The sequence below is a fragment of the Zingiber officinale genome, chromosome 2B, assembly GCF_018446385.1.
Source record: "Zingiber officinale cultivar Zhangliang chromosome 2B, Zo_v1.1, whole genome shotgun sequence".
Classification (NCBI taxonomy): Eukaryota; Viridiplantae; Streptophyta; class Magnoliopsida; order Zingiberales; family Zingiberaceae; genus Zingiber; species Zingiber officinale.
In genome coordinates this window covers 69,472,141-69,499,272 of record NC_055989.1, presented here as the reverse complement: position 1 = coordinate 69,499,272, position 27,132 = coordinate 69,472,141, and the positions used below count along the sequence as shown (strand labels likewise).

Sequence of the window (27,132 nt, the reverse complement as noted above, 5' to 3'; positions counted from 1 at the left end):
GGCCCCAATTTTCCTATCTAAGTTAATAGGTCGAGGATATATTTTTTCTGAGATAGAAATATACCTTTTTTTATTCCTCGTAACTTCAACACCCATGAAATACTTTAGCACCATAAGTCTATTGTGTGAAACTGAGTATGAATGAAAGGTTTAAGAGATGAGATTCCCATAGTATCACATCTAGTGATAACAATATTATCCACATACACAACTAACAGAATCCTACAACTCCTCTTGACCGGTTGTAGATCAAAAATGGTCAAATTTGCTTTTCATCATACCAAAATTTTCAACAATCTGACTAAATTTTCCAAACCAAGCACAAAAACTCGGTTTCAAACCATACAAAGATTTTTAAAGATGACAAACTCGCCTTGACTTGCTTGGAGCAACAAAATCAAGAGGTTGCTCTATATACACCTCCTCCTAAAGATCACTATGAAGAAAAACATTTTTGATATCAAGTTGATGGAAAGACTAATGATAAGTAGCGGTTATTGAAATAAACAAGCGAACAAATGTCAATTTTGAATAATTCACATTAGCAACAAGATGGACTTTTACTGGATTGACTTTAACTGTGAATATCCATTTGCATCCAATAGCCAATTTCCTTGAAAGTAGTTCGACCAAGTGTCATTGTCATCTAAAGCATTCATCTCCTCTATCATTGTATCTTTCAAACCGAGATGAGATATGATCTCACGGACAATTTTAGGAATAGAGATAGAGTCAAGTGAAGTAATAAAAGAATAAAAGGAAGACAATAAGCTATTATAAAAAACAAAAGAAGAAGTAGGATAAGTACATTGTGTTTACCTTTCCGTAACGCAATAGGAAGATCATCGCTTGGGATTGGATCTGATGATGAAGTAGCAGGTGCAGGACATGAATCAAGAGGTTGACACCTGGAGTAGATTTTTTTTTATGAAAGGTAACATGGTACAACATAACATGTGTCCGAAGATAACTATTCACTTATGATGAAATATCATATACGAGTAGCTATCTAAGGTATGAAATCATATAGTACCCTAGCAGGTACCAATCTCACAAAATACTGTCCAACATCGCATGACAAATACCATCCACACAACTAGCAGTCTCACATGCCAGAACATCTAGCCATGAGCAGTGAACACCCTGAAGCCTGGAGTTGCTGATATCCAACCACGAGGAGTGACGACCTTGAAGTAGACTTGAATAATACTTGTAACCTTTATGAAGACGAGAATGACCAAAAAATATACCCTTCAAAGATTTGAGATCTAATATAGTGACATGTGAATGAACATCCCGAATAAAACAAGTGCTACCAAATATCCTAGGGTTAACAGGAAATAACGACTCATTGGGAAAAAGGATTTTGTACGGGACTTCATCATGAAGAACAAAGGATGGCATGCGATTAATGAGAAAACATTTTGTACAAACTGCATTAGTCCAGAAAGGTTTAGGAACATTCATTTGAAATAAAAGAACTTGTGCAATTTTAAGAAGATGTTTGTTTTTACGTTCGACCACACCATTTTGGGATAGATATCAACACAAGAGGTTTCATGAAGCATGACATTATGACCCATATAAGATTGGAATACACCGGACGTATATTACTTGACATTATCACTTCGCAAAGTATGGATTGACATATTGAACTGAGTTTTAAGCTTAACACAAAATGCATAAAACAGAGAAAAAAAATTCAGAACGACTTTTCATTAAATATAACCAAGTTACATAAGAATAATAAAAAAAAAAAATCTAAAACCAAGTTCAGACAAAATAGGACAAGGATCCCAAATATGAACTAATTCAAAATGAATAGTAGTACGTTTATTTACTTTAGGACTTGAACTAAGACAGTAATGTTTTGCAAACTGACACGACTCAAAATCTAATGAAGACTTACCATATTGTGGACAAAGCTTTTTGAGCAAAGGGAGAGATGAATGCTCCAACCTATAATGAGCCTTGAAAGGAGAAGTAACACACAAGCGCAAGCAAAAGAATTTTGGAGCGGTGTGTCAAGAATGTAGAGACCTCTAGACTCATGTCCTTTATCAATAATCTTCTTCCAATAATCTTCGGCAAAAGATCCTGAAATAAGCAACGATACAAAAATGAAATGCAACCGTTAAGATTATGAGTTAGTTGACTAATAGGGAGCAAATTAAAAGATAAATTAGGTAAATGTAAGACGGATAACAGAGGAAGCAAAGGGGTAAGATTGATAGTGCTAGATCCATAAACACAAGACGGAGACCCATCAGTTAAAGTAACGATAGGAGTGTTAGCTTTGGATTGAAAAGTAGAAAAAAGATTAGAATTACATCTGTAGCACCGGAATTAATCACCCATTTGGAGGATGAGTAAAGAAGATATTAGGACCCTTGGTGGCCGGCTTGTGGGAGTGAGTTGCCTGAAAAAGAAAATAATATCTCTCTGCTTCTTCAACTCTAATTAAAAGCAATAATAATGATAAATTTAAATAACGACTAAAAAGAAGAGGCACAAGGTTTACTTGGTTACAACCTAAATGGTTGTTAATTTAAGGCAAGTGAAAGCGTAATATGAATCTCCTTCGTTGAAGGCGGAGAGGTCTTTTACACTCGTTGAAAAGCTCAAACAGTTGTTAGGAAATGATTACAAGAGTTGATGTATATTTCCTAAGTCCAGAGGTCTTTTTATAGCCTCGGAAAATCTTATCCGTGGCTGGAAGGTGCCTCCAGCGAGGCGCCAAAGGATAAAACTTTATCCTTTGGCAACGACTAAATTCTGCCTATCGAAGGTCCCTTCCATGTACATTGAAGGCGTCTTCCATGAAGGCTTGAAGGCGCTTTCAAGTGCAGCTACCAAGCTTCACTCTCTTCCTTTGACTCTTCCGCTTGGGTGATTTTGGCCAATCGAAATATGGTTCACCCAAACTCATTTTTCAGCCTTCTCGTCGAGCAGGCTTCCGCTCCGACTTCTCGTCACTCGGAACGTTGCGCATGTCATTCTCGTCCACCGGTGTACTCTTTGGCAGCACCTCGCCCCTCGGATGCACCGACCTCGTTGGCTCCCTTCCCGTGCCATCCTTCTCGTTAGCTGCGTCTTCCGCTCGACTTCTTGTGTTCCTAAGCTCCTGCACACTTAGACACAAGGTTCAAACACAACAAGACCTAATTTAACTTGGTTCATTACATCAAAACTAACACAGAGTTCCAATAATCTCCCTTTTTGATGTGCATCAACCCAAGTTCAAGTTAGGGTAAAAATAATGCAATAAAAGTATTATAAAGAAATTGCAATAATAACATTTTAGGAACATTAAGTATAATGTTGCAAAATTCAAAATTTGCAAAATTCAAAATTTGCAAAATTAAAAAAAAAATCTCTTGTATCTATTCCTCTCCCTTTGATCACATCAAAAAATAAAAAAATAATATAAGTAAGTTAGAAAATTAATTTTAGGGGTACTTAAAAACATTCCATAAAGTCATACTTTGTATTTGACAAGAAAGAGTTTTAAAGAAAACATTTTGTCAATTCTAAAAATGCGACTAATCCTTAAAAAATTTTAAAATTTGTTAAATGACTATGACAGGAAATCATTTAACAGTTAGTCAATTAAACATTAAATTCAATAATTGGCTTCCAGAGGATGATGATCCCATATGGCCTTCAAGTTCTTGTGCTTTGGTCTGATGCTCTTGTCTTTCTCCTTCTTCTTTAGTTTAGGGCATTCATCTTTGATGTGCCATTCCCCTTGGCAGTTGTAACATCGGACGTTTCTTTTACTCCGAAAGTGTTTCTTTGCCTCCGAAAGTATTTCTTTGCCTTTGACTTATTAAATTTATTAGATTTAATGAATTTACTAAATTTTCTTACCATTAGAGCCGCTTCGTCTCTATTACTTGACTCTTCGGAGTCTAGATCGTCCGTTCTTGCCTTTAGGACAATGTTCTAACTCGGTCCTTTTCTTTGTTCTGCACACCGAGATTCGTGCATCGAGATTCGTATTATTCGAAAGTAGAGAAAAGTTTTTGTAAAGTACTCACCTCGAGATCTTTGGAGATATAGTAGGAGTCTACTATAGATGTCCATTCCGGTGTTCTCGAGAACACATTTAAAGCATACCATAGCGTGTCCTGATTGGTTACCGTTTCTCCGAGGTTTGTTAGGCTGGTGATTAGCTCCTTGATTCTTTCGTGTAGTTGAGCAACTGATTCGCCTTCTTTCATTCTGAGATTGCTGATTTGGTTCCGGAGTAGATCCCTCTTTGCGAGTTTAGCTTCGGACGTACCTTCGTGTAGTTCCAGGAACTTTTCCCAAAGTTCCTTTGCTGATTTGTAGACGCCGATTCTGTTGACTTCTTGTGGAGGTAGATGGAATTCGGCTCGTCCATTTGCCACGAAATCTGTTTGCTTTTTTTTGGTTCATTAATACTCCTCTTTGTCTTTCGGTGCTACAAATCCATATTTTAATATTAACAATAAATCAAAATCGGTTTTAAAAATACCTCAATGCGTTTCTTTCAAGACGCAAATTCTCCCTTGAATTTTAGCTGGTAGATTGTCGGTCCAGCCATCGTTTCATTGTTTCAGTCGGCGGTTAGTCCTTCTAAGGCGGTTGGGCTCTGATACCACTTGTTAGGACCCTTGGCGGCCGGCTTGTGGAAGTGAGTTGTCTGAAAAAGAAAATAATAACTCTCTCGTTCTTTCAACTCTAATTAAAAGCAACAATAACGATAAATTAAAATAACGACTAGAACGAAGAGGCACAAGATTTACTTGGTTACAACCTAGATGGTTGTTAATTCAAAGCAAGTGAAAGCGCAATAAGAATCTCCTTCGTTGAAGGCGGAGAAGTCTCTTACACTCGTTGAAAAGTTCAGACAGTTGCTAGGAAATGATTACAAGAGTTGATGTCTATTTCTTAGGTCCAGGGTCTTTTTATAGTCCCTGTAAAAGGAAGGCGCCTCTAGCGAGGCGCCAACTTTATCCTTTAGCAACGGCTAAATTCTGCCTGTCGAAGGCGTCATCCATGAAGGCTTGAAGGCGCCTTCCATGAAGGCTTAAAGGCGCCTTCAAGTGCCTGTACTTGAAGGCGCCTTCCAGAAGGCTTTAGCAGCTATCGAGGTTCACTCTCTTCCTCTTGCTCTTCCGCTTGGGTGATTTTGGTCAACCAAGATAGGGCTCACCCGAACTTATTTTCCGGCCTTCTCCTCGAGCGGACTTTCGCTTTGACTTCTCGTCCCTCGGAACGTCGCGCACGTCCTTCTCGTCCACCAGTGTACTCTTCCGCAGCACCTCGTCCCTCGGGTGCACCAAGTCCGTTGGCTCCCTTCCCGTGCCATCTTTCTCGCTAGTTGCATCTTCTGCTCGATTTCTTGTGTTCCTAAGCTCCTGCACACTTAGACACAAGGTTCAAATACAATAGGACCTAACTTTAACTTGGTTGATCATATCAAAACTACCACGGGGTTCCAACAGAAGACGTGTTTTGTTTACCTGAATCAACAATAACAGTTATATAGGGACATGAAGACCTGAGTGATTCTTAATATTTTGAAAACTTGACAAATTCATCTCCAGATATAAGGATCGATTTATCAGACATTATTAGTGGACACAATATGGGCCAAGTGTTTTTGTTGATTTTTGTACCGAAGCTTTCTACACGCAAACTTGATATGACCTAACTCAGTAGTTGTACATAATACCACCTGAATTCAGCGTTTAAGTTTCAAAATCCTGAGCCACATCCTTTGTTTCCATTGTGACTAGTTGATCTTCTAAGCACATAATTAGTATTGCGACTTACCAAAACACCATTAAGCTGAACGAATGTAGTACTTTTTGTATGGAGAACACGACTAAATAAATTTTGTATAGAGGAGATCTCATAACCTTAGAGAACTTGTGACTTAGCAGACTTAAAGTCAAGAGATAGACAAGCGAGGAAGCGTATGATAGCCATCGGCTCTTGTTGATATTGTTGAAGCTTCACATTAGGGCTAAAGGGCAACAAGATATTAAACTCCTCATATGTCTTCTTGAATGCCATAAAATAATTGATTTTTTCACACGTTAAAATGCTTTGCAAACCTCATAAGTGCAGGAGAGATTCCCTTTTCCAGAGTATAAAAATTCTAAACAATCCATCAGTTCTTTAGCAAATTCACATCAAACCAATTACCTCACTATCAATATAATTCTGAATCGAAGGAATAAGCAAGCATCCTTTTTAAGCCATGTCTTCTTCAAATTATCTTGAGGGTCATCAGTTAAATGATTATCTTTATCAATACTTCGTAGATAAAGACGAACCGTCTTACTCCAATCCAAATAGTTCAACCATTTAGCATATAGTCCGTGATTTTAGACATCATAGGCACTATATCCGTCACAATTGAAGACTTATTTTTAGCCATAAGACCTTTTCCCAAATGAAATCAAATAAGAGAAAAATCCAAGTACAAACAAATCCACGCGCGCGAGAAGGAAGACCGAACCAATATCAGCGTCGGCTGCTGGCATGCAGAGGCTTCAGTAATAGGAAAAAAAATCACGAGTGGGGCAAAGAAACTACGTCCAAGGAGAACGCACGACATCCAGGGAGAGTGCATGACGTCTAAGAAACCAATATGACGGCGGATGCTCGACGCATAGGACAACGCGACCTGTAGTCACACGTAGGTGTTGCTCACGTCGAGGAAAGTAGGGCGACAGATAAGGAAGAGAAAAAAGGGCTAGAGGGGGTGGTGGAGAGGCTGAGATCGGCGAAGAGGGCAAGGAAGGCGTCTAGGGTTAGATCATTGTTGCGGGCCTTGTCACGATCGAGGGTGTCAAGGACGAATCCGAAGAAGGTTGGGTCGGTGGCGTGTAGTGACTTTTGCTGCTAGAAGCAACGCCGTTGCACATATGTGAGAGGAAGAAGAGATTTTGAAGTAGCTCTGATACCATGTTATTTAAGATAAAAAGAATATGTATAGTTTATTAAAAAGTGAGACATATTTATATATAAACTAGAAATATATCTTAGGAAATAATCTATCTTAGGAAATTATAATTAGGCTAATTGACTACTTGCTAATTGATAGAATATATACGGATAAGTCAAAAGTAACTTTTGAAAGCACCCCATCAATCTTACATCATTCTTACCTAGCAACTTATTCTTTTTTATATTTTTCTACTTTAAAAATCACATTATTTATTTATTTATTTATTTATATTCATTAAATTAATGTTAAAATTTTATCAGAAGACCATCTATTTAAAGAGATCAACTCACCATGTGAATGGGTTTATTATTTTATATATATTTTTTTTCTGCTCAAGTGTATCTGGAAATTGCGACCCAATCTCCCTCTGTACCTCCCACTTCATTTTTGGCAGGGAGGTTAACACAAGTTGTATCTTGGTTATACTTCTAGGTTGAAATCTTACCTTACAAGGAGTTTTCTTGCCTCTGGGATGATTCTATTTCATTTCTTATCTAATTTTTCCTTTATTTAATTTATTGTACGATAATTTTATTTCTTAGAATTAACTTTTTGATTCTATTTATCATATTGGCTCTAACTACCTTGTCTATAATGCTCATTACCAAATAATTGAAGTTCTACTAGGTTGCCCTCTTGTATCCTTGTTTGAAAGAGTTATCTTGACTTTTTGACAATTTCTTTCAATGTACTTGTCTTTTCCTTTTCTCCCCTATGGACTTATAACTTATATATTTGATACCAAAGTGACAAATTGCATAGCCTAAGTATTTATATCAGTTAGTTATTGTTCTTTTTTTTTAAAAAAAAATTATTGCTCAGTATGTATTGTATTTTCAATGCATTTGATCGATCTCATTGTATAAGAAATGAGTTGATTGGTTCATTTTGTTATTTTGCACATAGTCAAACTTTGGGTTTGTGCTGTGTACATTTCAAATTAGTTATTTTTGTCAAATACTTGTTCTATAACACTATTGTTTAGCCACACTAATTGATCTTTAATGTTGGTACAACTAATTTGCATCATTCAATATTATGTTTCTGCTAGTACTACTGTTTCTTGCAGAATCTATTCCCTGGAGTGGAGTTTATGGTTTTCAAACTTCTCCAAATTTTCTCGTGTGCAATAGAACTGATGTACTCGTCAGTCATCAGTTGCCTCGGGTATTTTTGACACAATGATGACTGATGCCAATTATTCCTAAATTGTGGAGCTAGTTAGAGTAAACCCGCCGAACTCTACAAGAGTACATTTTGGATCTGGAACAGTTTGGAAGTTGATCTGGATAAACTCCTGTTTTTGGATAGAAATACTTGAGACGGAACATGTTACTAATGTTTATATTTTTGTTTTACTTTTGCAGCAAACAGCAGCATGGAACGAAAACTCTCTCTTCCTGGAGGAGACGAGTTCTAGTCGAGTTGCACAGTAATCAATGATAGGTGAGTGTTCTATTTCATCAAACAGCATTTGCTAGTGAGAGTTATAATTTCAGTAGTCTTGCGGATACACCACCATAGCAGAGACCATATACATTAATCTGGTTATCCTTTCTGTACCTTTCAGAACACCAGGGATGAAAGGAAAAAATTTTCTTCCCGAAATTCCACAAGCAAGCGAGATTTATCTGAACACTATCTATGTAAGGTCTGGCCAGAGAATTTTGCTGGGGACTGCAGGAGTTCCTCCACAAGCTGATGAAGAGGAAGGGCTTCAAACGTTGAACCAGGTTTGGAGGTTACTTCTCAAGCTAACATTCTGACTATGCCTACTGTTCTTGAGAAAACGAAAAAAAAAGAGAGTCAATTTTGGTGTCGACTGATGATCAAATAGCAGTGGAGGTTGATCAAGTGTGCCTCTCAAGATTGAGAAAGGTTCAAGAACCATTCCTGCTGACATTGATGTGGTGTGGCACCACAAGCACCAGGCCCCAGCTGCCTGCCTATACTATACATCTAAATTAAAATGATGATGTTTCCTAACCTACAGAAAGTCTGAAACATTGATGTTCACTCTTGTTTGAATCTATATCAAAAAGATAAATATGCTGAATCTCCCAAATTCTGATTTTGTCAGGTTTCTCTTGGACCAGGTTCCATACATCACCATCAGCTTTTCCGTGGATGAGCAGGAAGCAGGTGAGTGGATGTGGTTCTATCTTTTGCTGCCTGAACTCTTTTTGGTAGATTATGATTCCTTCAGAAGAGTTTGCATTTGGTTGTCCATGTTTTTGTCTACTTTTCAAAAAAAAAAAAATCTCTTGAAGGATTTAACTAATATGCTCATACTATTTTGGCTCTGATTGATGTGATTGTGGAGCCATTTTGAAATGTTGCATTTGGATAATGATAAAGTTGGGGCATATTATTTAATAATACATTGGTATCAATATTCAATACAAAAGTTATAAGAGGGCTAATTTTTTAATAATCAAAGGGCATCTCATTTTAATTTTTTCTATCTCACTCCACCAGTAAACAATTACCCAACTATTTTCTAGTATATTATTTATATCCAAATAGTGCAAAGTTCCCGGTCTTCTTTTATTGTATATAAAAAAAATTTGAGCAAATTTTGATAGACACATATTTATCTTTATGTTAATTAACTTCCCATGTGCTAATTAATCTCAAATTGGGATGGTTAATGCTTCACTCACCACCAATTTTCCAAAATATATATATATATTTTTTTAATTTCGTTTTCAAATTAATTGACTTTTTGATGTTTCACCTTTCAATTTATTTTAAATTTGTGATAGGTGTTGTGTTCCCTGTTCACTAACAAATTTTGAATTATGAAAAGAAATATAATTCTTTTTGCGGATTAAAATTATCAGATTAATCAATAGTTGACTCTTTTCAGCATGCCTCTTAGATTTCTGCAATTAGATTTTTGTCTTTTTATCTCCAAACTAATAACATAATTTTTGAATTTATAAAATGATGAGGTAGCGAATTGTAAATATCAATGGAATGATAATTGGTTACTAAAGTAAGAAGAGGTTGAAATGTTTAACCTCTTTTCAAGGAGTTTTTCCTTTTGGTGGATTATCGATCGAGAAACTTTTGAATGTTTAGGATGGCAAGGCTTAACGCGTAAAGTCGATGCAAGTGGAGTTCAACTTTAGAGGAGATGAGGATATCTTTTTAACATTCTCTCTTATCCCTCGAGCAACAAAGATGAAAAATGAATCTCACAAAATGCCTGTAGGTTCTCAGACTCTTCAAATGCCAGCATATGCTTAAGGGTTTATTTGACAATAAGTAAGATTCCAGGGGGTAACATGGAAATTTTTACCCTTTTATGTACACGTAGGGCTTTCGTCATCGCCGCATATTTTTTGGGTAATTAATTATTTAAATAAGTAATTAAGTAAATCCCGTTTCTTCTTCTAACTCCCAACTCCCAACTTATAAGAAAACTCCCACCTTTCCATTTCATGGCGCTAGCGATGGAGGAGGTGGTGGCCATGGCGATGACCTCGCCCCTGGGGCCGGCCGTCCCCTCCTCTCCTGCCGGCGCATCCTTCCGGGACCTCCTCCCCCACTTCCGCTACTTCTACACCAGCGCACCCACCAGCCCCGCCCACGCCGCCGGCCTCTACGGTTGGGAGGCGACTGACGCGCCGACGAGCCCTAAACCGGAAGAAGGTGATACTGACTTCGCCTTCTACACCCAATCGGAGGGGGAGTGGCCGATGCAGCCCTTCGCCACCGCCGACGAGCTTTTCGAGGAGGGGATGATCCGCCCCCTGATCCCCAATCCGCGGTATTGCGCATCGAGACCAAACCTCAGTTCGCCTGGTGCTTCGATCATGATCGAAGCATCGAGAAGAGATCGAGGGAGGGGCAAGTATTCCGCCCCTGGCGGCGGCGGGAGCGGCGATGCGCCGCTTGCTAGGGGGCATCGAGGATCGCGATCGCTCTCCCCGACGAGGAGAGGCGAAGTCTTCTCCCCCAAATCCCCAGATCCCTCCTCCGCCCTGCTGAAGGGCGGCGGAGGCGGGAGCAAGAAGTGGAAGCTCAAGGATCTGTTCCTCTTCCGCAGCGCGTCGGAGGGCCGCGCGACGGGGAGGGGCAGCAGGGACCCTCTCCGCCGGTACTCCGCTCTCCCCCGCGGCCCTGCCGGAAACGCACCGTCCCCGCACGAGGCGTACTACTCGGCGCACCGAGCGGCGTCGGAGGAGCTGAAGAAGAAAACGCCGCTTCCCTACCGCCGCCAGGGCCTGTTCAGCTGCCTCGGCCTCAGCCCGGCCGTCGACGGCCTCAAAAAAGGTTTCAGTGCCTCCTTCTTCTCCCCTAAATGATCTGCCCACTTTCTGTTTGTTCATGTTCCTGTGCACCAAACTCTCTTCTCCCAAGATCTACAATTCCGATCCCGCTACTGCATCTTCTCGATCGACCAACAATCTGAATCACAAATCTACTCAAAATCCAAACTTTGCAGTTCTAATCGAGTAATTCCAATGTTTATCATCTTTGAAGATTATCAAAAACTGGCAATTCCTTTCACTCTACCAACCACACAAATCACTCACTCGATTCCAGTTCATATGCTTACTGGTATGGAAGTGGCAAAGGCATAAACAAAAAATTGCAGGCACATGCTCTGTTTGGTGCTTTTGGCAGGAAGTAGTGTCATCTATTGTTAATCTAATCTCCAGACTGTTAGGTTTTGTTCTGATCATGAGCTTGTGCACATTCCACTGCTGGTTAGGTTGCACACCAGCCACATCACTTCCTCATGTCATTTAAGACCTTTAACAGCAGAGATGAAGCTGCACTGAGCAGGCAGCATTTGTTGTCATTCAGTGAACTGCTCCAATGGTATGGCTTGGCCCTCTTCAATGCTTAGTTTTTGCCGGAAGTAATTTGCTTAGGGAACAATTGCTTCGGCAACTTAGGCTAGTAGATAGGGCCATCAATTAACCAAACCTTTATAAGCAAATTTAGTGTTTGATTTGATAAAAATTTGTTTATGTTGTTTAATATATATAATGATGTTTAGCTCATTAATGATCATGAACAAGAATTATGAATTGTTCGCGAATAATATTCACGAATAAAATTTGTGAATAGTATTTATGGACAAAAGTTTGTTAACCATGTTCATTAATAAAATTTAAAACTTAATAACTAATCAAATAAATTTAAAATTATAAATTTTTTAAATAATCAAATAAGTTTTAATTGAAAGTTTCATTTTAAACTCGGCCTAATTTAACTCGATTATCTTATCAAATAAATTTAATATTATTAAATTTAGCTCGATTCCATTCCTTTACAACCTTAAGCTAGAAGGTTGTGCCACGGATGGATGAAAGCTTGTAGGGAGTCAATATTAATATTTAACAAATAAAAAAAAAAGCTTGAAATGAAGTGCAGTAGATAATTGCTTAATGAAGTCAACTTTACATATTAAGCTGATTATGTGTGATATGTCATCTGATCAATAACAAATAAATTAATAGTATTAGGTTAGGTAATTAATAAGTATAGAAAAATATTATCGAGATATTATTTGAACAAGTAGTAAGTGTGATGATGTACTTGTGAAGAAAATATGAAGAAAGTGAACAAAATAAAGAAAGGACAAAAAGAAGACTAAACTAGATTCTTCTTTTATCTCTAGGGTTCTTAACAATATCTCATAATATCAATTTTAAAAAATAAAATAAAATAAAATATCACAATAGCCATTAAAAATGACCCTAGATTTTTTCCTTTTTTTTTTTTTTTTTTTGACAAGGTGTTGGGATCAAAGTCATTAAAAATGACCTCTAAAATCCATTTAGAATAATATAAAATTATAATATCAACTATTAATATATAAATGCATTTAATGATATTATTATTCTTAATCATAAAATATCCCCTCCTCTATGGACACTATGGATAGAAATTATTTAGCCATGTTAATAACGTAAATTCATTATTTATCAACCATCAATTCAATGTATCATAAAGTAACACATAGTCCCGGGCTACGCTCAGTTATATATTATAAGATATTTTTTCTATTAGAATGATAAATTTAAGATTTGATTATCAGCTATGATGTATTGTAAGATTTTTTTTTTCCGTTAGGATGATAAATTTGGATTGTTGGATTGCTAAGCTTCTAGGACTTTTGAATTTATTTTAATAATCAATGAAAATTTTTGATAGAATTGAACCGTTTATTTTAATTAATCTGTTTAAAAGTTGGATATCTAAAGCATGACATATAATCTAATGGGTAATAACACATTATATTCCATGATCTATTTGTAAAACTAAAAAAAACTCTAATTATAAATTACATACTAATCATGTGTTAGTAGTTCTAAAAAAAAATAAAATACAGTGTATGATTTGTATATCATCAAAATCTAGATGAAATTATTCCATGTAAATAAATTATGTATTTATTATTATTATTATTATTATTTCCTACTTATATTTTCTTAGTTACTTAAAAAAGCTCCCTCGGGCATGGTGCAATAATAAAAATGCTAGGTGGATAATAAATTGTTAGTTGGATTCAATACTGAGACCTGATGTTCAACTGAAGAAAAGGTTGTGAGGACTGCACATAGTTTGATTATCTAATTGGAGTACGGACAATTCTACTGTGATAGAAAGATCGTGGAGGTCAGCTATCGATACGCTATTAGTAGGTGAACTGAGAAAGGTAGTCCCATCTTCAATATTAGGAGGGTGGTTTAGACATGTTTGACTTAAAAAAAATTAATTACTAAAAAAACATTAAATTGTGTAGATCTAAACATTAAATTGTGCTATTAATTTATGACTACTGAATAGATCTATGCCACAATAATTACACTAAAAATCATAATCTACATAAACATCATCGCCCTTGATGGTTAATAAAATATTTTAATTTGTAAAAAAAAAATCTCAAATAAATCTATTCATTTTCTATTAAATGAATAGTATTTATTAGTCGAACGGACTTATTTTCTTCGTTAGAAATTTGATTTATGATCTGTCCAAATCTATCTCCTTGAATTGAAATTTGTCGACATAAATTTGACATCTAATTGCGATGAAATGTTGAGAATAAGTATAAAACTTAATATAGTGATTGTTTTTACGGTGGAATTGCAAATTCATAATCTAAATTTCCTATCCGCGGAACAGCCTGGCAAGATAAAACATTTCGGGTTAATTTCTAGCAAAGGCATTTGCCTAGATTTTAGAAAGTCCGGCTGCAACCCGGATTTACTTGATGGTTAGTGAATTTTTATTTTTAAACTTTTTATTTAAATTAGGTCATTTTTAAAATTAATCCATATATATATATATATTTCTGATCCGGTGGTAAGGATCGAGGGCCCACAGAGGAAGGGGTCAATAACACGGGAGAGTCAAAGGTCCGGTCGAGCAGGGAGGAATCTCTTGGCCGACCGGCCTGGGTAGATCCCGGGCCGGTTTGAAGACAGCTCGACCTCGGGTTGAGCTTCCGACACTCACAAGCTCCTTTATAGAGGAACCGCTATGCCGAGTAGCTAAGCTGCTCGGCCGAACGACAGAACAACTAGTCGGTGCCCCACCCGAGTATGTGACCGATCGGCCGTCTCACCCGGTCCAAGGTGCGTGTATGCCCGGGCGCCCTGGAGGCCGAGCGATCAGCTCGACCGACCCGATTAAAGACAAGGGGCTTAGAAGAGGACAAAAGGGGCAGCAAGTGATATCATTTTCGAGACGTTTGTCGCCGACAAGCAGCATGGTCGGCGGCCGGGCCGTACCAAGGATCGTACGGAGGGAGTTTCCGCTGCCGTGACAAAGATATGTTCGGACAATTGCGGTATGGCATCAGACATGTTTTTCTGACACAACCATTCCAAGGTATGCTTCGAGGAACGTGCACGCCTTAGGAAGCGTGCACGCGCCTCTCCGGGGTCTATATAAAGACCTCCGGACTTCGACGGAGGTATGATTTTTCTCCTTATCTACTGTAGCCACAATGTCTATTCCACCTCTGTGTCTTCTTCTTGCCATCGCCTGACTTAAGCGTTGGAGGGTCGTCGCCGGGAACCCCTTCCCGTCCCGACTTTATTGCAGGTTCATCGGAGGCTTACGTCATTGCGAAGATCACCGGGGAGCAGCAGATCGAGAGCGCAACGCCCCCAGTTTCCATCGACTCAGTGCGCGGACAGGATCAAATTTGAGGGTTGTCGCCGGGAACCCCTTCCCGGCCCGACTTTGTTGCAGGTTTATCGGAGGCTTACGTAGCTGCGAAGATCACCGGGGAGCAGCAGAGAGCGCCACGTCCCCAGTTTCCATCGACTCAGTGCGCGGACAAGATCAAATTGGCGCCGTCTGTGGGAACGCACCTGAATCCGAGCCGAGAAGATGGAAGAAGTTGGACGCCAACTCATGGTAACGCTCTCTCCCGAGGAGCTCGAGGCACTCATCCAAGCGCGAGCCGCAAAGATGGTTGAGCAACAGCAGAAGGCTCAATCCGAAAGGATAGCGCAGCAGGCCGCCTCGGTTTCTGGAGGCCTAGCGGCAATGGAGGATCGACCGGAACAATATTCTACGTGGGCTCAGAACAAGGGGCAGACTGGCACACCAGGAGACGCGCTGGCCGCCCCTATTCCATTCCATCGGGCACTGTTCTAGACTCCGTCGGAACTGGCCCTAGCCAACCAGGGATTGTCCGATGAAGCACTCGTACGGGACGCCAGAAAGGGAAAGCGCCGTACGCGGAATCATCCCCCGAGCGGGTCAATCGCCAGTTCTCTGAGGCGATCTTGCAAGACCCTCTCCCAAAGCATTACGCTCCAATATCGATCGGGGAGTATAGTGGTGTAACCGATCCGGACGACCATCTCGGTAAGTTCGATAATGCTGCCACTCTTCATCAATACACCGACGGAGTCAAATGCAGAGTTTTCCTTACTACATTGCCCGGTTCGGCTCAACGTTGGTTCCGGAGGTTGCCGGACGGATCAATTAAAAGCTTCAGGGATTTCCGAACGGCATTTCTCCATCACTTTGCCAGCAGCCGACGCTATCAGAAGGCCAGCGTCAGCCTCTTTTCCATAAAGCAAGGGCCAAAAGAAACTCTCCGAGCCTACATCCAGCGCTTCAACCAAGCAGCTATGGACATCCCCACGGTCTCGTTTGAGACAATGATGCATGCTTTTACACAAGGCTTAGTCGATGAGGACTTTTTCCGCTCGCTTATCCGGAAGCCGCCTCGCGACTACCACCACATGCTGAAAAAGGCAAGTGAGTATATTAATGTGGAGGAAGCGCAGGCGGCCCGAAAGAAGGAAGCACCGGGCGAACCGCCAGCCCAAACCGAACGGAGAGCACACAGCAACCAGCAACCGCCGAAAGGACCGCGTGCCGAGGGGATAAGCCCACCCCAAGATTTCAGGGCGCCAGCCGTGCAGCATGTTGCGGCCGAGCGGCCTTGACAAAAACGCAAGGTATGGACGTCCATGTTTTGTAAAATCCATCAATCAGCCACCCATAACACTCGGGACTGCCGGAGTCTCCCCTCGGTCAGCCACCCTGAGCTGAGGATCTATCGCCGATGGTCACCTTCACTAGACAGGCAAGCTCATCATCAGCACACCGAACGGCGAATAGTTAGGCGTTCACCCGAGCGGCACCACCATCAGCAGCAACAGCACCAGCCAAGGGCCAACCCTCGAGTCTCCCACGAGCAGGCCAGACCATCTGCTCGGGAGGAAGAAAATAGAAGTAATTCCGCTCGGGGGGAAATCAACATCATCGCAGGTGGGCCAATCAGTGGCGACTCCAACTGAGCCCGCAAGTCGTATGCCCGACGACTGGAAATACATGTTGTAGGATGCAGCCAAGAGAAGGCGAGCGGGCCGGCGATCAGCTTTGGTCCTGGCGACCTCGAGGGAGTCAAAGTGCCACACGACGACGCCCTCATCATCCGACCGATAATAGCAAACTACACTATTCATCGCATCTTTATTGACACAGGGAGTTCGGTCAACATCGTCTTCAAGAAAGCGTTCGACCAACTCTAGATCGACAGGGCGGAGCTATTACCGATGACCACAGCCTTGTTCGGATTCACGAGTAACGAGGTTCAACCAGTCGGTCAGATTAAGTTAGCCATTTCGCTTGGGGAAGAGTCATTTAGAAGAACGCGGACTGCCAACTTCATCGTTGTGGACGCTCCATCAGCGTACAACGTCATTCTGGGCCGACCAGCTCTCAACGAGTTTCGGGCGGTCGTCTCAACTTTCAACCAGAAGATCAAATTCCCCGTGGAAGACCGAGTGGGAGAAGTTAAAGGCGATCAGTTGGCAACGCGGCGTTACTATGTGGAGATGGTGAGAGCAGAGGCGAGATCCGCTCGGAAGCCCCCCCGCATCAAGGTAAATACTATAACCGAGAAGTCACTTGTTTTTATTTATGAAAAAAAGGAGGAAGTATAGATTAACCCGGCTCGAGCGGAGGCCACAACGTTCATAGCCTCCGACCTGGAGGCAAGCCAGAAGGAGGAGCTGACAAGGTGTCTCCAACAAAACCACGATGTCTTCGCGTGGTCGACGCACGAGCTGCCAGTAATCTCGCCGAGCGTTGCACAGCACGAGCTACACGTCCGCCCGGACGCTCGGCCCGTCAAGCAGATGAAGCAGGACTATAGTGCCGAGCAGAACGTCATCATACGGGTGGAAGTCGAGAAGCTTTTGGAAGCCAACCATATACGCGAGGTGCAGTTCCCAAGCTGGCTCGCAAATGTGGTGCTAGTCTCCAAGCCCGGCAACAAATGGAGAGTCTGCATCGACTTCCGCGACCTGAACAGGGCGTGTCCGAAGGATTTTTACCCACTGCCCCGGATTGACCAAATGGTGGATTCGGCCACCGGGTGCGAACCGATATGCATGCTGGATGCATATCAGGGTTATCACCAGGTGCCACTCGCCCGGGAGGATCAAGAGAAGGTCAGTTTCATCACGGCGGACGACACTTATTGCTACAACGTCATGCCGTTTGGACTGAAGAACGTAGGGGCTACGTACCACCGACTCATGAACAGGGTGTTCCGGAAGTAGATCGGGCGAAACCTCGAGGTATATGTTGATGATATACTCATTAAATCATTCCGAGCGGCCGACCTCTGTGCAAATATAGAGGAAACTTTCCAGACATTACGGGCATACGGGATCAAGTTGAACCCGCAGAAGTGCATGTTCGGAGCAAAAAGTGGTCGTTTCCTAGGCTACATAGTCACCGAGCGCGGCATTGAGGCCAACCCTAGCAAGGTCAAAGCGCTACAGGATATGTTGTCGCCCAGAAACTTGAAGAAAGTCCAGCGCCTCACGGGCCGCATAACAGCGCTATCCCGGTTCATCTCCCGGACGGCCGATCGGAGCTTGCCCTTCTTCAAGATCCTTCGCCAGGCAACCAAATTCCAATGGGACGAGGAGTGCGACCGAGCGTTCGAAGAATTGAAGACCTACCTAAACTCATTACCTGTATTAGCTAAGCCATCTGTCGATGAGCTGCTCCGCATTTATTTGTCTTCAACCGAGCACGCAATCGGTTCAGCGCTAGTCCGGCAGAACGGTGAAGAACAGCCGGTGTATTTCCGTAGTCACATTCTAAAGGATGTTGAGTCCCGCTACACTGGTCTTGAGAAGCTTGCCTTCGCACTTGTTCTAGCTGCTCGAAGGCTCCGGCCCTATTTCCTGGGGCATACGATCATCGTCATGACGAATAGCCCCTTAAGCCGAGTTCTGCTGAACCTTGAGGTGTCCGGGCGGCTGATCAAATGGACTACAGAGCTTAGCGAGTTTGACATACAATATCAGCCCCATACGGCAATCAAGGCACAGTCGTTGGCAGACTTCATCACTGAGGTGCAAAATCCCGAGCCCAAAGCCACCTGGAAGGTGTATGTAGATGGATCGTCCACTCGACAGGGAAGTGGAGTAGGCGTACTGCTGGTCTCCCCCCCACGGAGAACGGATGCACCTATCCGTACGGCTAGACTACAAAGTAACCAACAATGAAGCGGAATATGAGGCGCTTATAGCAGGTCTGCAGGCTGCTCGGCATGTGGGAGCTAGCAATGTTTTAATTCATTCAGACTCACAGTTGGCCGCTCAGCAACTTTCGAGAGCATTTGAGATAAGAAAACGCTAGGCTAAAGCTTTATGCGGAAGCCTTCGCCAAACTTAGGGTCGGTTTCCGAGAGGTGGTGGTACAGAAGATCCCTTGCACAGCCAATCAGGCTGCAGATGAACTGGCTAAGTTGGCCAGTTCAATATCACCAATTGTCATTGAGCAGCCAGTCGAGCAAGTGTCCCTGGTCACCCACGTTGATCGGATGGAGGGACTCACATTCCCAAATGATTGGCCAACGGTTATAACCGAGTGTCTGAAATCCGGAACAACACCGCCCGATCAGTCGGAGGCACATCTGCTTAGAAGAAGAGCTGGTCGGTTCGTCCTCATTGGCGACCAGCTCTACAAAAAGGCGTTCTCCAGGCCTCTGCTTAAATGCGTCGGCCCGGAGGATGTGGACTACATTTTGCAAGAAGTACACCAAGGCTCATGTGGCGGGCATCCGGGCGGCCGCTCGTTGGTGAGGAAGATTCTTTTGGCCGGCTATTTTTGGCCGACTTTACAGGAGGACGTCGCTCGGACAGTCGTCACATGCTTATCCTGCCAACGATACCGCAGTTTCTCACATCGGCCCGCGGAAGAATTAAAAACTTCCACGGTGTCCTGCCCGTTTGATCAATGGAGCATGGACATTGTGGGATCATTTCCAATAGCGACCGGACAGCGAAAGTTCTTGCTGGTAGTAGTGGACTATTTTTCCAAGTGGGTTGAAACCGAGCCACTAGCTAAAATAACCGAGGAAATGGCCAAGAAATTTATATGACAGCATATCATTTGTCGATTTGGCATCCCGCGGCAGCTCATCTCCGATAATGGGAGACAGTTCTCGGGTCAGCAGCTCAAGGAATGGTGCGAGGGGTACGGCATTCAGCAAGCCTTCACCTCTGTAGCATATCCTCAAAGTAACGGGCAAGCCGAAGTCACCAATCAGGAGATCTTACGAGTTCTCCGGGCCCGGCTCGACCATGAAGGTGGCAGTTGGGTAGACGAGCTGCCCAGGGTATTATGGGCGCTCCGAACGACGTCCAAGGAGGGAACAGGAGCGACCCCCTTTCACCTGGTGTACGGGGGAGAAGCCATCGTCCTGGTAGAAGTCGGGATAGAATCTGACTGGATCAAAGTCTACGACGAGAACAATGCTGAGCGAAGGTATTTGGAGCTGGACTTGGTGGACGAGACGTGAGCCAAAGCCGTCGTTCGGTTGATGGCGTATAGGCAGAGGATGAAGCAAAACTACAACAGACGGGTAATTCCCAGATCTTTTCAGGTCGGCGATATTGTCTGGAAGAAGGTCAAGCCGGTCGGCGATGTGACCAAGCTGGGAGCTCTTTGGGCCGGGCCGTTTAAGATTATTGAAAAGCTCCATTCGGGTGCCTATTACCTCGAGGATGAAGATGGACGGAAGCTAGAGCGACCGTGGAGCGCAAATCACCTCCAGCCGTACCGAGCTGGGTGAAAGGTGTGACATTGTAACTCATAATGTTTAATCATGTTGTATCTTTTGACCGTAGGAGTAAAATCAAAGGAACAATTTATGCCGAACGAAGACCGTCGAGCGACGACGTTAAATCCCGAGTCGGACTGGCGACTATAAAACCCCCGGCCCGAAGACCGTCGAGCGGCGACGTTAAATCCCAGAGTCGAACTGGCGACTATAAACCCCCCGACCCGAAGAGCGTCGAGCGGCGACGTTAAATCCCAGAGTCAGACCGGCGACTATAAACCCCCAGGCCCGAAGAGCGTCGAGCGACGACGTTAAATCCCAGAGTCGGACCGGCGACTATAAACCCCCCGGCCCGAAGACCGTCGAGCGACGACGTTAAATCCCAGAGTCAGACCGGCGACTATAAACCCCCCCGCCCGAAGACCGTCGAGCGGCGACGTTAAATCCTAGAGTCGGACCGGTGACTATAAACCCCCCGGCCCGAAGACCGTCGAGTCGCGACGTTAAATTCCAGAGTCGGACCGGCGACTATAAACCCCCCGGCCCGAAAACCGTGGAGCGGCGATGTTAAATCCCAGAGTCGGACTGACGATTATAAACCCTCCGGCCCGAAGACCGTCGAGCGGCGACGTTAAATCCCATAGTCGGACCGGCGACTATAAACCCTCCGGTCCGAAGACTACCGAATGCCGCTCGGAAAGAATGCGTTCGAAGAAGTAACATCGACAGAATCAAAATTTTATATTGACTAGTCGTCTAAAAAAATACACAGACAAGTAGGCTAAAAGACAGATTAAAGCGGATAATGTTAACTCGCGAAACGGCGAGCATACAGATGAATTTCAAAAACATGGACAAAGACCAGCTAAAGATGCTCCTCACTCCAGGACATCAAAGATGGGCTCGGGGATGGTTTCTAGCAGGCCGGCCATGTCTTGGGGAGGTATAGAGGTCGTCTCCGGGCGATGTCCCTTAGCCTTCAGATAGACAGTTGTCGCTCGGATGACTTCCTCAAATGCTAGAACTAGCCGATCGCTAAACTTCTCGCCAAATTCGTCCGAGTGGAAATAATTCTGTTTCATCACCGCGAAGCGGCCTGATTCACCATCTTGATATTCCTTTAGTGCAGCTCAGGAAGCGTCGAGAGCGTCTTGGAGATCCTTCTTGTCTCCTTAAAGTTTAGCTTCAGCCGTCGATCGGCCCTCTCGCTCAGTGGATAGCAGGTCGGCCAATTCTTTGACGTGCTGCTCCAGCGCTCGGGCCTGCACATTCTTGGCTTCTAGATCGGTGACGACCCTATTCTTTCTGTTAGTGGCCAGCTTGATCTCCTGGTCATGGGACTTAACCTGGGCTTCAAGCCCAGCAACCCTGGTTTCCAAGCCAGAGGACTTATGCCGCTCGGCCGCAAGCAGTTTCTTTGCCTTAGTCAGCTCGGACCGACGCGTGGCGTACGAAGGCCCCTGAGCCGGCGCCCCTCCAGAAATTTGGAGTTTCTTCAACTCTTCCTCCAGCGCAGCCAGACGGTTGCTGACCGCGATGTTCTCTACCCATTTTTGTGCTCAGATGAAATAATATCAAGAACCAAGTTAAATAGTCATGCAGTGTCTTAAGAAGCATACCCCGGTAGCTTGCTGCAAGTGGCTGTCGCCGAGCTGGCCAGGAGTCATCAAGGCAACGCGAGCCCTCGCATCCTCCCATATCTTGGCGAGTGGTCCGCGGATAGTGATCTGATGCTCCGGGGCGACTGGCCGATCAACCGCCAGAAGAAATTCTTCTGTTGGGAGATGGAGGACGACCTTAACCACTCGACGATCGCTCGGATCCGACTGGGCTGACGCTGCGCGGCCAGACGACTCGCCGAGCGGAGCGGAGATTATACCAGAGCGCCTAAGCCGAATATGAGCTCGTGGCTGGGAACTGACGGGCTGCGCTCCGAGGGAAGCCACGGGCGGATCCAGCTGGGAGGGAGTTCGGTCCGAAGATATGGCCTCGACTGAAGCGGGGGCCGGGTTGATGGCTGCAGAGGGGGTGCCGACCGGCTCTCTCACCGGTTCCACAGATGTAGCGGAATGAGTTTGAAGGTCCGTCCGGCGCCGTTTGCGTATTATCAGTGGGGAGTCCTCGGTCGAGTGTCCCGCTTCTTCCGACGCCGGGTGTCCGGCTGACGAGATAGCATCGCCGACCGTTTCAGTTGTAGGGATCCGAACAACCAATTCTCCAACTGCAGGCAGAGCTTCTTCGCTCTCACCCTCGTGTGAGCCGACCGGGGCGATGCCTAGATCGGCCATCTCCTTAGAGGCCGCTACCTCAATCTCGGAAACCTTCAATCTCATCCGCTCAGTAGCCTTGGCACACCACATGATGTCGGCTGCATAAAAGAAGAATAAATCAGTTAGACCAAAAGGAAGGGGGATGAGGAAAACACTTACCCATGTTGCTCGGAAGCTTCGTTCGGATCGGGATCAATCCGAATATGTACAACACGCCCTCGCAAAGTAGCTTGTGGATGTTAAACCTTTGCCCGGCCAGCAGATTGGCTGCATCGAGATAATCTGGCTGACTCTTGTATTTACCAAGGTCTGGTGGGCTTGGCACAGTTGTTTGCCATTTGGTTCGGAAAGGGGGCCGCTTGGGAAAATGAAGATAAAAGTAGTTCTCCTTCCAGTGTTTGTTTGAGGTCGGCATTTCGTCGAAGAAAACAAGACCGATCCGCGACTGGAAGAGGAAGGTGCCCCACTCGAACTGTTTTGGATAGTAGAAATAGTGGAAAGTCTTGGGGACTAAGGGGATGTCGTTCAGCCTAAAGAGGACAACTACCCCACACAGCAACCTAAAGAAGTTGGGGACAAGTTGGCCGAGAGGGAGGTGGAAGTAGTTGCACACCTCAATGACGAACGGATGAACAAGAAAGCGTAGGCTGGCCACAAACTGGTCTCGGAAAAAGCAAACAGTGCCGATCGGAGGGTCGTGTGGCCGATCAGATGAGGTTGCAAGTATTAGTTCATGGTCAGAAGGAAGCTCGAAGGTTCGGGTGAGACTCAGGGCATCTCTCTCGTCAAAACAGCTCTCCGTGGTGGTATACCAGAGGTCGGGGGCAAGGTTGGACTGGTGAGAGGAACTAGCCATTACTAGGACAAGGACCGAAGCAAGAGATGGCGGGGGTTAACGAGAAGAATGGCCGGAACAGTGTATAAGGGGGGCACGAATACGGCGAGAAGTACAAAGAAAAACACAAAAGAACTGAAAGGAAAAGGGCCAAGGGGCCTTACGGAAGATAGGACCGAAGGAGGAGGCGACAGATCACCGGAAAGCAAAGAAACGAGTTCGCCGGAACGCTGAGGGAGAGGAAGCGGAAGCCTTCGGATGCGCACGCGATAATGCGAAGCGGCTGAGGAAGAGGAGAGATCCTTATAAACGTTGGGCTCGATCGAACGGAGCCGTCCGATCCAGGTCACGCGATCCGAGGAGCGGATCTGACCGTCGAATTCGAAAAGTCAAAGGTCACATCAGACCTGACGGCTCAAGTGAACGGTGACGGATGCGCGACCACGTGGCGCCCGCTCACGGGTCGCATTTAATGAGCACCATCATGCGGGCGTGGCCGCGTGCTCAGCCTTAACGGCGGTGATTTACACAAATGCCGAGTTGTTTCTAGGGATACCAGCGTGACCACTGCCGGAGCGGCGGAACAACCACTGGCAAACAAAATTGGCCAAGTGCCAACCGGTGACGTGCCGATCGACATCATCCATTTGCGTAGTCCCCGATCGGATAGACCCTAACATCGACAGCCGAGTGGCAGAGACGCCACCAAGCCAACGGTCCAGTAAGTCGGACTTGCCGCCTCCTTCGACTAAACTTGAAGGGGAGGCATGTGATCCGGTGGTAAGGATCGGGGGCCCACAGAGGAAGGGGTCAATGACACGGGAGAGTCAAAGGTCTGGCCGAGCAGGGAGGAATCTCCTGGCCGACCGGCCTGGGTAGACCCCGGGCCGACCGGCCTGGGTAGACCCCGGGCCGACTTGAAGACAGCTCGACCTCGGGTTGAGCTTCCGACGCTCACAAGCTCCTTTATAGAGGAACCGCTATGCCGAGTAGCTAAGCTGCTCGGCCGAACTGCAGAACAACTAGTTGGTGCCCCACCCGAGTATGTGACCGATCGGCCGTCTCACCCGGTCCAAGGTGCGTGTATGCCCGGGCACCCTGGAGGCCGAGCGATCAGCCCGACCGACCCGATTAAAGACAAGGGGCTTAGAAGAGGACAAAAGGGGCAGCAAGTAATATCATTCTCGAGACGTCTGCTGCCGACAAGTAGCATGGTCGACGGCCGGGCCGTACAAAGGATCGTACGGAGGGAGTTTTCGCTGTCGTGACAGAGATATGTTCGGACAATTGCGGTATGGCGTCAGACATGCTTTTCTGACACAGTCATTCCAAGGTATGCTTTGAGGAACGTGTACGCCTTGGGAAGTGTACACGCGCCTCTCCGGGGTCCTATATAAAGACCCCCGGACTTCGACGGAGGTATGATTTTTCTCCTTATCTACTGTAGCCACAGTGTCTATTTTGCCTCTGTGTCTTTTTCTTGCCATCGCCTGACTTGAGCGTCGGAGGGTCGTCGCCGGAAACCCCTTCCCGGCCCGACTTTGTTGCAGGTTCATCGGAGGCTTACGTCGCTGCGAAGATCACCGGGGAGCAGCAGAGAGCGCCACGTCCCCAGTTTCCATTGACTCAGTGCGCGGACAGGATCAAATTTGAGGGTCGTCGCCGGGAACCCCTTCCCGGCCCGACTTTGTTGCAGGTTCATCGGAGGCTTACGTCGCTGCGAAGATCACCGGGAAGCAGCAGAGAGCGCCACATCCCCAATTTCCATCGACTCAGTGTGCGGACAAGATCCATATATATATATATATATAAAATCTAAATTTCCTCCTTAAAAGTTATATATATTATATGTTTGATAAGCTGTGGACCTTAAGCCGTACCTCATGCACATTTTAAAAAAATAATTAAAATTTTTTTTATACTTAATATTATTATTAGATTATATATTTATTTATTTATAATTTTTAGAAAAATTTAAATTTTTTCCTTTTTTTCTTAATAGAGTTTAGGATTTATTAACTTAACTATATAAGACCTTATACTTTATATCAATTTTAAGATCCAATAAGATAGGTTAGTTTTTTCGTTCTATTAATTTCTACATGGTATCAGAGTTGTTTTCCTTCTCTAACCTAATTTTTTTTACCGCCCCTTATTTCTTCCTGTTGCCACTGTCGTCTCCTATTGCTGCTATTGATTTTGGTATCGACATCTATTTTTTCTGTCCTGCTGTTGTTGATTTTGGCACCGACATCAATTTTCTATCGATTTCGGTGCCGACATTATTTTCTCCCGATTTTGGCGCCAACACTATTTTCTGCCGATTTCGGTACCGATGTCCTGTGCTGTCAATTTTGACATCGGCGTCCTTTTCTATTGATTTTGATACCGACGTTCTGTGATACTGATTTCTACATTTGACATCCTTTTCTGCCTCAGATTCTTTGTGTGACCACGGGTCATCCTGACATCAGTTTTTTGCGGATCATACAAATGTGTATCCTTACAGTTTCGTTATTCTGAGAATTATTCGTTCTGTCATCATTCCTGGTCGTGCAGATGCTTCATGGAAATCTAATTCATATATGTTTGAGCAGTTTCAACAGTTCCTTGCTTCACAGCCCTCTGCCATATAAGCTTCCTCTCATTTAGGTTTGTTGTCGTTTGGTATTTCAGGTATATCTTCATCCTTGTGGATTTTGGACTCTGGTGCCTCCCATCATATGTCATCCAATTTGTCATCTTTTGTTTCTTTTTCTCACAGTTCATCTATATCTATTGTGACTGCTGATGGTACTCCTATGTCATTAGTAGGTGTTGGTTCAATTGTTACATCTTCTTTATCTCTTACTAATATTTATTATATTCTGAGTCTTACTTTAAATCTTGTTTAAGTTAGCCAATTATGTGAGTCTGGATACCTAATTTTTTTTCTTCATCCAATTGTTATGTTCAGGACCCGCAATCTCAGAGGATGATTAAGACATGTGATAAGCAAGGAGGACTTTATGTTTTAGATCAACTCAACTTACCAGAAGTTGTAGCTTCGAGTGTAGATTTATCGTCTTTTCATCTGAGTCGTTCATCTTCTGATTTTTATTTGTGGCACTCTCACTTAGGTCATATTTCAACGTCTCGTTTGCAGTTTTTAGCCTCTACAGGAGCATTAGGACCTTTAAAAAGTTCTGATATTTCTGATTGTAGTGGTTGTAAACTGGCCAAATTTCCAGTCTTACCATTTTCTAAAAGTCTTTCTTTTTCTTCTGCTCCATTTGATCTTATCCATTCTAATGTGAGGACCCTCTCCTATTCCTACAAAAGGGGGGGGGGGTGTCAAGGTATTATGTTTCGTTTATTGATGATTGCACTCGTTACTCTTGGGTCTATCTTATGAAACACAAGTCTGATTATCTTACACTTTTCAACAACTTTAGAGCTTTTGTGAAAACTCAACATTCTA

The 27,132-nt window shown here is 44.0% G+C and overlaps 1 protein-coding gene and 1 long non-coding RNA gene across 3 annotated transcripts; both read left to right on the top strand.

Moving 5' to 3' along the window:
• The first annotated feature begins 5,363 nt into the window (after window positions 1-5,363).
• Window positions 5,364-9,347, top strand: LOC122045816. Of its 2 annotated transcripts, none has more exons than XR_006130126.1 (3): window positions 5,364-8,434; window positions 8,559-8,721; window positions 9,069-9,347. It is a non-coding gene; the product is annotated as an uncharacterized LOC122045816 (long non-coding RNA). The 2 variants fall into 2 exon arrangements; XR_006130125.1 differs by having other exon boundaries at window positions 8,559-8,729.
• A 1,071-nt stretch (window positions 9,348-10,418) lies between these two features.
• Window positions 10,419-11,965, top strand: LOC122045815. The gene has a single exon (XM_042606188.1). The coding sequence runs from the start codon at window positions 10,435-10,437 to the stop codon at window positions 11,299-11,301; it is 867 nt and encodes a 288-aa protein (XP_042462122.1). The 5' UTR covers window positions 10,419-10,434; the 3' UTR covers window positions 11,302-11,965.
• Window positions 11,966-27,132: the final 15,167 nt, after the last annotated feature.

Coding starts and splice junctions, on each gene's coding strand:
- LOC122045815 (XM_042606188.1), top strand. CDS start 10,435: ATGGCGCTAGCGATGGAGGAGGTGGTGGCCATGGCGATGACCTCGCCC.